Consider the following 12,571-nt stretch of genomic DNA (forward strand, 5'->3'; position numbering starts at 1 on the left):
TGTTTCTGAAGTCCAGCACCGCAGGGGCAGGAAGGTGCATATTCTGCTGCTGCACTGGCCTGGCTGCCACCACTGCTGTCCTGCCCTAGGCTTTCTCCCCAGTCAGCCCCACCTAGAAAGCCAGGAGGCTCTCACCTGTCTGTGTGTGGATAAGGAAGTTGGGATCGTGCTGGAGCAGGCGGTAAGTGAGCCGACTGTTCTGCCCCGCGTCCCGGTCGCTGGCCATCACCCTCCCCACACTGCTGCCAGGGGCCTGGTTCTCAGGCACGGTGAAGAAGTACCGCTCCTCGCTCAGCCGAGGGCTGTTGTCGTTCTCGTCGGTGACGCTGATCCGCACGGTGCTGGTGCCAGTTTTCCGGGCATCGCCCCCAGTGCCGCTGCCTCCCACCGAGGCCAGCACCGTCAGCACGTACAGGTCCCGCGTCTCCCGGTCCAGGGCGCTTTTGACGTACAGCCAGCCGCTCTCGGGCACGATGCCAAAGCTGGCAGCATCCCCGTCTGCACGCAGGTGGTAGGTAAGGGCTGTGGATTCCACATCATGTGCCAGGGCCCTCACTTGCAGGAAGCGGGTAGAGACGGGGACACCCTCTTGCACCTCCACACGGTAGGTGAGAGTGTCAAAGATGGGCCCGTTGTCATCCTCAGCTTGCACGTGCACCAGCAGCGTGAAGGTGGAGCTGAGCTGTGGGACGCCACCGTCCCGGGCTATGATGACCAGGCTGTAGGCTGAGTTGGCCTCGTACTGCAGAGCCCCAAGGAGCCGCACCGCCCCCAAGGTGCGTTCAACACTGAAGGTGCCCTCACCCCCTGACACCAGCTCGAAGATCACCTGGCCATTGACACCGCTGTCACGGTCCTCAGCCTGCACAGTGTAGACTGTAGTCCCAGGTTCTGTGGCCTCTGGCAGCAAGATGGAGTCAGAGGGGCTTGGGAATGCTGGCATGTTGTCATTCACATCTGACACGGAGATCTTCACGCGTGTGTTGCTGTAGGCGGGGGGTGAACCACTCCGGGCCTGAACATCCAGGATGAGGACTGCCTGGGACTCGTGATCCAGAGGCAGGCTGGTGCGGAGCTGCCCTGAGGCTGAGTCGATGGAGAAGTAGCCATGAGGATCCCCCGAGGAGATGGAATAGAAGATGTCATCAGCATGACCTGTGGGGATGGACACAGGAGGAATGACAGCAGGCTGGGCAATGCTGGCTGTGCCAGCAGTGGTCGATGTCCAGCAGCACTGTGCCCACGCACAGGTGTGTGTACAGACTGTGTAAGCACACACGCTGAGCTGGGTGACAAACATCGGGTGCGCATTCAGACCTCTGTGTGGAGCTCCTGGAGCAGGGCTGCTCTGTGAGGAGGTGTGGTGGGTGCTGGACCTTCAGGATGGGGTGGGAACAGGGAAAGTGATGGCATGCAAAAGGGACAGGGCCATACCTGGAGGGTTCTGGGCCTGGACAGCCCCCACGCTGGCACCCTGTGGCATGTCTTCAGGCACGGTGAAGAAGTACTGAGCTTGCTCAAAGACAGGAGGTGAGACCGTGCCCTCCACGATGCTGATGTTCACTTGGGCATTTGGCTGTGCCTGCAAGCCCCCCCCGTCTTGTGCAGAGATCACCAGCTGCACCAGGGTGTTGGCTTTGCCACTCAGGGACCATGACAGGGAGATGACACCTGAGGGAGAAAGCTGTTGATGGGGCGCTGTGCTGCACCCCTGTCTGTGACCTGGCGTCAGGGGACAGGCCAAACCATCAGCTGGAAGCGACAGACCCAAGGGGACAGGAAACAGTGTGAATCACAGTGGGAGCTTGCTGTGGAGGAGCTGGAGTGAAGGAGAGGAGCCCACACAGGAAAGCCTGCCCAAATCCTCTGCACCTTATACCCAGCCCTGACCTAAGCAGTGATACAGGCTGAGGGACATGAGTCAGGTCTTGGGAGAGGGAAAGGAGCGGAGAGGGTTTCTAATGTGGGGCATAGGGTTAGGGTCATGACACAGCAGGTGGGTTTTGGGCTGTGGAAAGGCTCTGGGACTTGAAGGACCATACTTGACAGGCCCTATAGGGGAGGCGGCCCTGTGTTAGGAGAGCTGGTAGGGCCAGTCTTATCCCAGTCACCTACTGGGAACTTGGGAAACTGTGTGCAGATCCCTCAATGCACCTTCCTGTCTTGCTAAGAGCCCTCAGCACCACACGGTCATGCCTTCACCTCCCCAGCAGAAACTGCTCTGGCTTCAGCAGTCAATGCAAGGCAGAGCAGATGCAGCCAGTGGGAATGGGGGGACTGAGAGTGACAGAGTTATAGAGAGTTAACTGAGCCAGGGAGAGGAGGGGACTGGCAGGGACAAACCAAGACAGAGCCTGCTGGGGCAAAGCATCAACATGCAGGAGGAAAGGCACAGTGAGTCAGGGATGGGGATTTGGGGAGAGGAAGGAAGATGGGACAAATAAGCAATAGAGTAGGAAGCGGAAACAAGAGGTCAGGGACTGTGTCTGCAAAGGGACTGTCAGAGGCTTGAGAAGTCAAGGGGGGACTGATGTGGCAGGGAGAGGAATAGACATACCCTGAAGGCAGAATGCACTGCTGAGGTGGCCAAATAGTGACACTCAGGCTTGCTTTGACATCTCCCATATCACAGTGCTCTGATTGCTGCCTGCTCTGGCTTCCTGCCAGCTCTCACCTGTGTCCTTGTTGAGGGAGAAGAGGGGGGGTGAGTTTCCCAGGACAATGCGGTAGGTCACTCTCCCGTTCAGCCCCTCATCCTTGTCATGGGCAGTGACACGCAGCACAGCTGTCCCTGGCATGCTCTGTGTGCTGATGCTGGCAGCATACTCCAGCGGGTAAAACACTGGCCGGTTGTCATTTGTGTCCTCCAGGAACACCTTCACATACACCATGGAGTTCAGGCCACCCTGCGGAGGGACTAGGTCAGAGACAGTGCGAGGACAGCAGCATCCCTTGCACAATGTTGAGTCAGAAGCCCCACATCCCACAGCCTCCCAGCACTCACCCCATCCACAGCAGTGATGGTGAAGTCATAGGCAGACGTGCCCTCGTCACGGTCCAGGGGCTGCACAGTGCACAGCTGCCCCGAGTGCTTGTCGATGCTGAACTGTGTGGGGACAATGCTGCCAATGCCAGAGCCGATGGAGTAGGAAATGGAGCCAAACGCACCACTGTCTGCATCTGTGGCTGTCACCTGGGTGAGGGAAGGTACTGCCTGAACAGAGCAAACCACCAGCCAGACCCAGCCCTGAACCATCACCACGCTCCAGTGCCACCCTCTGCTCCATGGCCCACAGCCACTACACTGTCCTCAGAACTGGCCATCGTGACACAGAACGACAGTGACTGCCTCAGCCCTGCAGCTCTTGTCCCATACCAGCCACCGCTTCCCCTACAGCCCTCCCTGCAGCAGAACAAGGCTCCCATGTCACTGGTGCAGACAGTGTCACTGGTGCAGACAGTGTCACTGGTGCAGACAGTGCCCTGGGCAGTGTTGCCTGCAGCTGTGAGGCACTCCAGGGTCAGCCTATACTTGCTTGGTCCCCGTGAGGGGACAGAGAGGTGCGGGAGCACTGTGTTTTGAACGTGCAAGAGCTGCACCCTGCTTTCTCTCTCCAGCACTGCCGTGGGTTCCTCACCATCTAGGTGACAACTCCCTTCTGCACCTCTGGAGCAATATTCATCACCCAGGTCAACAGACTTGCCTTGGCAAAGGAAAAGACCATAGGGACAGGAGGAACAGGATGGCCCACCCTCACCAAGATGCCAAAGATCTCACAGTCAAGCATCCCCATTGCCCCCTACTTGCTCAGTCAGCCGGGGACAACCTGCACTGCAACAGCAGTTGCCCCTGCCCCTCTGCTCCTTTTCTGCGAAGACACTCAGGATGGGACAGTAAGAAAGCCAACCCTCTGTCACCATGGCCCTGGCTCTGTCTTGATCTCAGAGCTCTGTGTCCAGCAGCCCTGGGTGCTGGGGATGAGGACGGAGAGCGGCATTGCCCTGTCACAGCCCAGTCTCACTCAGCCTGGGACACAAGAACTGTACCCACCATGACAGACAAAGCAGGAGAATAAGCACTGCTCCTTGTTTGCCCACCCCAGTTCCTGCTCGGGCTCCTACAGAGCTCAGGTCAGCAGGAACCAACTCCTGACCCCACGTCCCTGCCCACAGCTTCTCCACCAGCTGGGAGCTCAGCAGAGAACAAAGCTCGGGGATGGAGCTGGGGGGAGGCAGCTGGGCCAGGCCCGGGTGAAGTGGAGTTCAGGCCTCGTCAGCCACAGCTCCTCCCTGCAGCAGCCATGGGGCCTCGGCTGCCGCGCGAGGAGCGCAGGAACGCCGCGCGCACGCCAAGGAGAGGGCCCGGCTGGGGGCTGCGAGCCCAGCCATGGGGAACGGGGGATAAGGGACAGAGGACACAGAATGGCTGGGCCAGGAGGGAACAGTCAACCGGGCAGGGGTGCAACCACCCTGCCCTGACCAGGAAGGGGAAGCAGCACCTGTGACAGCTCTGCCATCCCTGCTGCCTGTGGTCAGAGGGGATGCCCGTGGGGAGAAGCTCAGAGTGCATCTCCAGTGAGCACCAAGCTCCTGTGCAGAGGAGCTGTTCCCCAGTCCTGCAGCAGCTGCCAGAAGAAGCACCATGGAACAGGATTCCCCCCTCCCCACTCCAGCTGCAGACCACTCAAGAGATACAGATGCCATGACAGAGCTGGGTCAGGAGGCACTTTGGGAAACTGAACCCATCTGCTCCTCCAGAGCTCATGCTCCTCTCGACTGCCCCAGCCCCGCTCGCTGGGAAGCTGCTCAGCAGAGAGTACAAATCTGACTTCAATGACGTTGTTGGAGCTCATCTGCAGGTTACCAGTACATTGGCTTCATGTTGGTGGTTGCTACTGAGGTACAGCCCCATACCCACACCCCAGTGTGCCTCTGCCATACCCAGCGTCAGCCCTGTACTCACAATGTGTGTGTCTGCCATGCCTGGCTGGCAGACTTCTCCACCACTGAGGATGGAAATGCACCCAAAAAGGATTAGCTGCCATAATGACTGGAATAGGCATGATATGGCAAATTAAGACTTTTTTTCCTTCAAAATGAACTACTTCTCACTCTGAAAGTTACCCAAAATACATGTCAGCTGCTTTAATCACTGTAAAGGAACCTGCTGTGCTGCAGAGTGAAATACGGGCATCAGGTTCCTCAGGTCAGGGGGCTCTGGTGCTTCCAGAACAACTTCATTTCCCTACCTTAACCATCCTTCGATGTGTGCCATCCTAAAGAATGCCCACAGCAGAAGTATTCAGCTTCCTGCCACAAAAGCTAAGTCAGGTTTTGGGAGCAAGGAAGCCACAGACAACTCTCACTATTGTGTAGTGGAGCACCACCTCCCTGGCTGCTCCTTGGTACCCAGAGCCATCCCCCAGCAAGACGCCTGGTGGAGCATCCAGGTCTGGATACCAGTCCAGTATCAGAGCCAGACCTGGCTGTGCAGCCAGGACAAGGCATCTGAGGAACCTGGTGCTCCCCTCCTGTGATGGGACCATTTATGGACCACTGGTCCAACACAGACCCTGCGCACACAAGCCTACAGAGGGTTCAAGAGAGATTATGTCACTGGTGCAAGTTTGCCTGGGCCTGGTCGCCCTTGGATGGGTGATGCTAAACTGGTGTCCAGAGAAAAGCCACAGGAACAGCAAATACCTGCTGGAGCAGGGAATGGTGTTGGCTTAGTTTGGGGCTGCTAAGCACGTTGCTTGGTGCTCTGCCACCATGTGCAGAGGGCAGGAGTCTGTGGCTGGCGCATCCCCAGCCCCAGCTCTCTGCCCACAGACCGCTGACATCCCGTGTGTGCATCCCATGGGATGGGGCTGGCTGCCTGCCTATGGGAAGCCCACACTCAGCAGGGCCAATGTGAGCCCCAAGGGCAGCAGGATCCCCACTGCAGCTGAATGAGGCCTCCTGGGGACTCTCAAGAGACATCACAGAGGTCCACCAGCCGCCAGGTAGGGTACCCACCTCATTTTGGCCGGCACATGTGGCTGCAAGCGCAGAGCATACATGGTCTGGGACAGGGACACATTTTTAGCTGTGAGGGTAATTAGCCACCAAAAGGGCTCATCAAGACCTGTGGTGAGTTCACCACTCCTTTACATTTTTAAACCAAGTATCAGCATTTTTCCAGGAACTTTGCTAGAAGTTAACGCAGGGCAGCCCCAGGCTCTGTATTTAGCATCCACCCCAAATCTTGGATCCACAGCTGTTTTTTTCTGTAGCTCACTCATGAGACTCCTGATGTTTGCCTAAAAAATAGAGGGAAATGGGGTCAAGCTGCCTATGGAACTGCCCAGGAAACACTCCACTGGGGTTGTGCCAGTCATGCTGCAGGAGTCAGAACTTCGAGTGCGAATGGAGCCTCCACAGGTCCCTCACCTCTTACTTCTGAATGGAGCCTACACAGCCACTAGATGCTTTAAGCACAAGGACATCAATGGTTTGCCAGGAAATTCCTGAAATGAAGCTGCCAAGGAGGCAGCAGCACCTGGGGAAGACAGGATCACAGACCCCATGTCTCACAAAGAATTCCAATGTTCCAGGCCAAGCAGGGGTGGCACATAGCTGGATCTGCTGTTCACTAGAAGGGAGCACTGCCTGGGGATGTGGCAGTCAGCAGCAGCTGTGACTGCAGTGACCATGAAGCAGCAGGTGCAGAATCCTAAAGGCAGTGAGGAAGGAGAGAAGCAGAGTACAGACCCTGGACTGCAAGAAAGACTTCAGCTTATACAAGGAACTGGTTGATGGGAGGGATCCTGTGGGAGGCAGCGCTGAGGGCAAAGGGAGCTCATGAAAGCTGGAAAGCCTTCAGGACAGCACACTCCAGAACAGTCCATCCTAGTACTCAGTAAAACAAGGAAACATGTCAGCAGATGGCCTTGGCTAAGCAGGGCCCTCAGGGCTAAGCTGCCATGCAAAAGGCAGCGTATGCTAAGAGAATTGAGATTGTTCAGCCTGGAGAATGGAAGGCTCTGGGGTGACCTAATTGAGGCCCCCCGGTACCTGAAGGGAGCCTGCCAGAAAGATGGAGAGAGACTATTTACAAGGGCCTGGAGTGACAGGTCAAGGGGGAATGGCTTCATACTGATAGAGGCCTATCAGGCTGAAGAAGGGCCCATTTCCGAGTGTGATGGGTGATTTAGTGACAGCAGGCACAGGTAAGACTGGGACACTTGATGCCTCCTCCACCTTGCTCTCCACCAGTTTCCTAAGCCTCTATGCTGTTCAAAAGGGTTTGGAGCTAACAGAGAGGGTTGAGGACTGAGTCAGTATTTCTTTAATGAAGCTGATCCACGCAGACCTATGGGACTCAACAGGCTGCATCAATGGATGCTGACAGAAATGGAGTTTTAGGGCTGCCCTTCACATGTGGTGGAGATCAGGGGAGGACCCTCACAACTGGAGGAAAGCAAATACCACACCCCACCTTCAGCATGCCATGGAGAAGCTGTTGGTGAACGGGCTGGATGAGCAGACAGTGAGGTTGGCTGGAAAATGGCTGAATGGTTCCTGAGCCGAGAGTGGTGATCAGAGGCACAACATCTACTTGGAGGCCAGTAGCTAGCAGTGTATCCCAGGGGTCAGTCCTGGGTCCAGTCCTGTTTGGCATCTTCGTTGATGACCTGGATGATGCTGCAGTGCATAGCCTTACCTCAGCACATGTGCTTCAAACTGGGAGTAGTAACCTGGTATGCCAGAGAGTTGTGATGCATCTAGAGAGACCTTGACAGGCTGGAGAGATGGATAAGAGGCCTTGTGAAGTTTACCAAGGGGAGGTCCAAAGTTCTGCCCCAGGGAAGGAACAATACCCTGCACCAATATATGCAGGGGGTCCACACCGCTGGAGAGCATCTTGGCAGAAGAAGCCCTGGGGTTCCTAGTGGGTATCAAGTTACAGATGAGACAGCAAGGTGTCCTTGCTGCAAGGAAGAAGAATGGGGTCCTGAGCAGCATCAGGAGAGGTGTGGAGAGCAGATCAGGGAGGATATCCTGCCCTTCTGCTCAGCACTAGTGAGGCCAGAGCTGGAGCATTGGGTCCAGTGCTGGCTCCCCAGCACAGGAGAGAAATGGCCATACTGGAAGGAGTCCAGTGGAAGGGCCATGAAGATGATGAAGGGACTGGAGCAAATCTCCTGTGTAGAAAGGCTAAGGGAGCTGGGATGGTTCAGACAGGAGAAGAGAAGAGGTATCATCCATACCGGAAAAAAGGCAACTAGAGGATGGAGCCAAGCTCTTGGCAGTGGTGCCCAGTGCCAGGACCAGAGGCCATGGGCATACAGTGGAACACAGGACAGTCCCTCTAAAAATTAGGGAGCACTTTCCACTACGAGCGTGACCAAACTCCAGCACAGGTTGCCCAGGGAAGTGGTGACATCATGAGCAAACAACTCTGGATGGTGATGCACATGGGATGTTGTACTAGATTTTCTCAACCATTCTATGATGTCCAAAGACCCTGCTGAACACAGTAATTCCCCACTGAGCACCAGGGGTTCCAAGAGAGCTGATTTGCTTCCCCAGCCCTGCACCACACTTGGCAGCAGCATCTGCTACCTGCCTCTCCTTCCCCCCAGGTGCCATGAGAAGACATCCCTGGGGTGCCCTACAGCTGGGCAGAAGAGCACCTGGTGGGAGTACTGTGGCCACCACAGAGCAGAAGAGGGTGACATAGGATGGCTCAAGGCTAGGCAGAAAGAAGCCAGAGCAATAGCCTTAGAAAAGGCAGTGGGATCCTGGACTAGTGTGCCTCTCCCCACTGCATTGAGAACTGGGAGGGCAGAGATGGGCATTGAGGCCTTGCTATTTCACACCCTCCTTCCAGTTTCCCAGCAAGGCAGGAGCCAAGGCACTGCAGTCATCTTACATTCCCCAGAGATGGGGATGGATTAAGCACAGCCCCACACTGAGGTCCTCAGCTGCATCACCTGTGGGAGTGAAAGCTTCCCCTTCCCACAGACCCATATGGAGGGCAACACCAGAGCCCCTTACCCAAAGCCATCACTTGCCTTCACAGCCCTGCTGCTGAGTTGTGTACCCCCGCCCGGCCCACAACGCTGGAAAGTGATGGAGTCCTGCTCAGCAGCTCCCTGGCTGTCCTGCCGGCTCCAGCCGGCGCAGTCGCAGGCAGGGAGCTCATCTGGAGCCTGGCCCTGGCTGGGGCTCTGCTGCGCACATGTTACACTGTGGCTTTGGCAAACATCTGGCTCTGGGCTCCCGCCCCTGCGAGTGACGGCTCTTGGTGGGAGAGGAGGGGAGGCTGGCGCCAGTGCGGTCAGCAATCCCACGCACGGCTCCCTGCGCCTGATGTGTGCCAGGCGTCCTGCCCTCCCGCACTGGCACCGCCGCTGACCAGCCCAGAGCTGGGGAGCGGCCGCACGGCTATTTCAGGAGCTGTCCCTGCCTCCTGGGCTGCTTCCCAGCCTCCAGCACACTCGGGCCTCGAGGGAGGGAGTGGGGTCAGGGTTCGGCCCTGCGACATCCAGGACACGTGGCGGAGGCGAGGGTCAGCCCCGCAGCTGCTGCAGCCCCCCGTCCAGAGCCCCTGCGCGGCTGTCGGCACTGCCGCTGGATCCCACTGCTGCTGGATCCCACTATTGCTGCTGGATCCCACTGCTGCTGGATCCCACTGCTGCTGGATCCCACTGCCGCTGGATCCCACTGCTGCTGGATCCCACTACTGCTGCTGGATCTCACTGCTGCTGGATCCCACTGCCGCTGGATCCCACTGCTGCTGGATCCCACTGCTGCTGGATCTCACTGCCGCTGGATCTCACTGCTGCTGGATCCCACTGCCACTGGATCCCACCGCTGCTGGATCCCACTGCTGCTGGATCCCACTACTGCTGCTGGATCTCACTGCTGCTGGATCCCACTATTGCTGCTGGATCCCACTGCCATTGGATCCCACTGCCACTGGATCCCACTGCTGCTGGATCCCACTGCTGCTGGATCCCACTATTGCTGCTGGATCCCACTATTGCTGCTGGATCCCACTGCCACTGGATCTCACCGCTGCTGGATCCCACTGCTGCTGGATCCCACTACTGCTGCTGGATCTCACTGCTGCTGGATCCCACTATTGCTGCTGGATCCCACTGCCATTGGATCCCACTGCCATTGGATCCCACTGCCACTGGATCCCACTGCCACTGGATCCCACTACTGTTGCTGGATCCCACTACTGTTGCTGGATCCCACTGCTGCTGGATCCCACTGCTGCTGGATCCCACTGCTGCCGCTGGACCCCAACGACCCGTGCATGGGCAGGGTCTGGCTGGCAGCCCCACAGCCACAGCCTCCACACTGACTATAGAACTGTGGCTGCCCCATCCCTGGAAGCGTTCAAGGCCAGGTTGGACAGGGCTTGGAACAACCTGGTTTAGTGGAAGGTGCCCCTGCCCATGGCAGGGGGTGGCACTGGATGGGCTTTAACGTCCCCTCTGTGACTCTACGACACGCACAGGGCTGCCACAGCCATGCACAGCCCAAAATGGGGAGCAGGGGCTGCCAATGGCCTCCAGCACTGCTCTGGGATGGGGTAAAGCACTTGGTTTGGAGGATAGGGGAAGTGGGTTAACCACAGACCCTGTCAGGGAGGCAGGATGCAGGATGTGGAGGGTGAGGCTGGGCAAGAGGAGCCTGGGGGTGCACAGTGTCTTCTTCTGAGCCTGCAGGTCTCTGAGCACAGGGACAGACTAAGGAACAGAAGGAAAAGGAGCAAGGCTTATACTCAGGCACTCAGGTATCCTCTCAGCTGAAATGGCAGCTGCAGCTACAGGGCACAGGGAGTGCCATGAATGGTGCAGGAGCTGAGCAGACTTGGAAGCTGGGAAGAAGAATGGGGCAGAAAATCCTGGAGCTGAGCAGAGCCAGGAAGCTGGGCTCTGATGGCAAGAGAGCTCAAGGTGGGGGGCTTGAATGGGGCAGCCACAGTGCAGGGTAGAAGTGGTAGGTCCTGCCCTGGGGACACTGGTCCTAGAAGGACCCCAAACCAGAGTGTGGGACTGGATTTTGGCTGTGCAGAGCTCAGGCAGGGAGTGCTCACAGAGAAGGTCTTTGCAGCAAGATGGGACACGGCTGGGCAAGACATGCAGGAGAGGTGGGATTGGGATCAGCAGAGACTGAGCATGCAAGGCAGGGCAAGCCTGGGGAGAAAGGCAGGGATGGGACCCCCAATATCAGAAGGACGTGGAGCTGCTGGAATAAGTGCAGAGGAGGCCAGGAAGATGCTCTGAGAGCTGGAGCCCCTCTGCTCTGGAGGCAGGCTGGGAGAGCTGGGGGTGTTCACTTGGCTCTGGGGAAACCTTAGTGCTTCTTCCAGTGCCTAAAGGGGCTCCAACAGAGTTCGAGAGGGACTTGGGACAAGCGCCTGGAGGCGCAAGGCAAGAGGGAATGGCTTCCCACTGCCAGAAAGCAGGGTTAGATGGGATATTGGGAAGGAATTCGTGGCTGTGAGGATGGGAAGGCCCTGGCACAGGTTGCCCAGAGAAGCTGTGGCTGCCCCATCCCCAGAAGTGTTCAGTGTTGGAGAGGGCTTGGAGCAACCTGGTCCAGTGGAAGGTGTTCCTGCACATGGCAGGGGGAATGAGATGAACTCTAAGGTCCCTCCCAATCCAAACCAGTCTGTGATTCCATAGGGAGCAAGGAAAATCTGGCATGTCCAAGGGCTGTGCAGGTCAGGGAGAGAATAGCCAGTGAGAGCTGCCCTGGGGCACAGCAGCGAAGGTCCTGGGGAAGAAGACAACTGCAGCTGGCACTGACCAAGGCCTGTGGGGAGAACAGGAGGGAGCAGAGACTGGGGCAGCTGTGCTGATGGCTGGGGCTCTGGGAGCAAGGCATGGGGACTGGCCCTTGGGAGGGCAGCCTACACAGGTGTGGGGCTCTGGGTGGACATGGAGGAGGGAGCTATGTGAGCAAGGGTGGTGGGAGGAAGAGGAGTTCAGAGGGGCCTGGAGCTGAAGCAGAGGTAAGGGAAAAGGGAAGGCTGTGAGGGGGCTGGAGATTGCATGGAGGAAGGAGAGAGCTGCTCGAGGGGGCTGGGAGGAGGAGCAGAGCATGGGGGAGAGGAGCGCAAGGGGCTGGGGCCTCTCAGCTGCAGTGGAAAAGCTGCTGCAGCTCCAGGGGAAATGCTACTTGAATTAATCATGGCGCTGGCTGCTGTGCCAAGCCCAGGAGGAGGCTGCTGGCAGCGCAAGGAAATAACTTTCACAGGAATTTGGAACAAATGCAGCTCTTCTGGCAGTAACAACAGCACTCACCTCCCCCCACAACCTCCCCATGTACCAGCATCTCCCCCATGTCCACACTCCTGTGTATCTCAGACTCTCCCACATGGCAGCCCACTCTGCAGGACTGCGGTGCTCTCCCTCCCCTCACCCCACTCCCCAGCATGCTCACCGGCATCTCCCCATCTTGCCTTGGAAAGCTTGCCTTGTTTCTGAGGAGTGGGAGGTCTGTTCTATGTCATGAAAAGGTCTGAAAATAGGTTGATGTTAAATCCTTTGACTTAAAAACACAA

At 57.5% G+C, this 12,571-nt stretch overlaps 1 protein-coding gene across 1 annotated transcript in view; it reads right to left on the reverse strand.

Annotated features, from left to right (window-relative positions):
- Positions 1 to 12,571, reverse strand: part of DCHS1 (dachsous cadherin-related 1) — a 40,579-nt gene that overhangs the window by 22,611 nt on the left and 5,397 nt on the right. Inside the window, exons 2-5 of the mRNA XM_071568010.1 lie at positions 3,005 to 3,193; positions 2,675 to 2,906; positions 1,435 to 1,671; positions 136 to 1,155 (exon numbers count right to left, since the gene is read on the reverse strand). Coding sequence (XP_071424111.1) covers positions 136 to 1,155; positions 1,435 to 1,671; positions 2,675 to 2,906; positions 3,005 to 3,193 — 1,678 coding nt within the window. The remainder of the gene's footprint in view (positions 1 to 135; positions 1,156 to 1,434; positions 1,672 to 2,674; positions 2,907 to 3,004; positions 3,194 to 12,571) is intronic.

Source organism: Pithys albifrons, chromosome 1 (assembly GCF_047495875.1).
Source record: "Pithys albifrons albifrons isolate INPA30051 chromosome 1, PitAlb_v1, whole genome shotgun sequence".
In the NCBI taxonomy this organism is placed as follows: domain Eukaryota; kingdom Metazoa; phylum Chordata; class Aves; order Passeriformes; family Thamnophilidae; genus Pithys; species Pithys albifrons.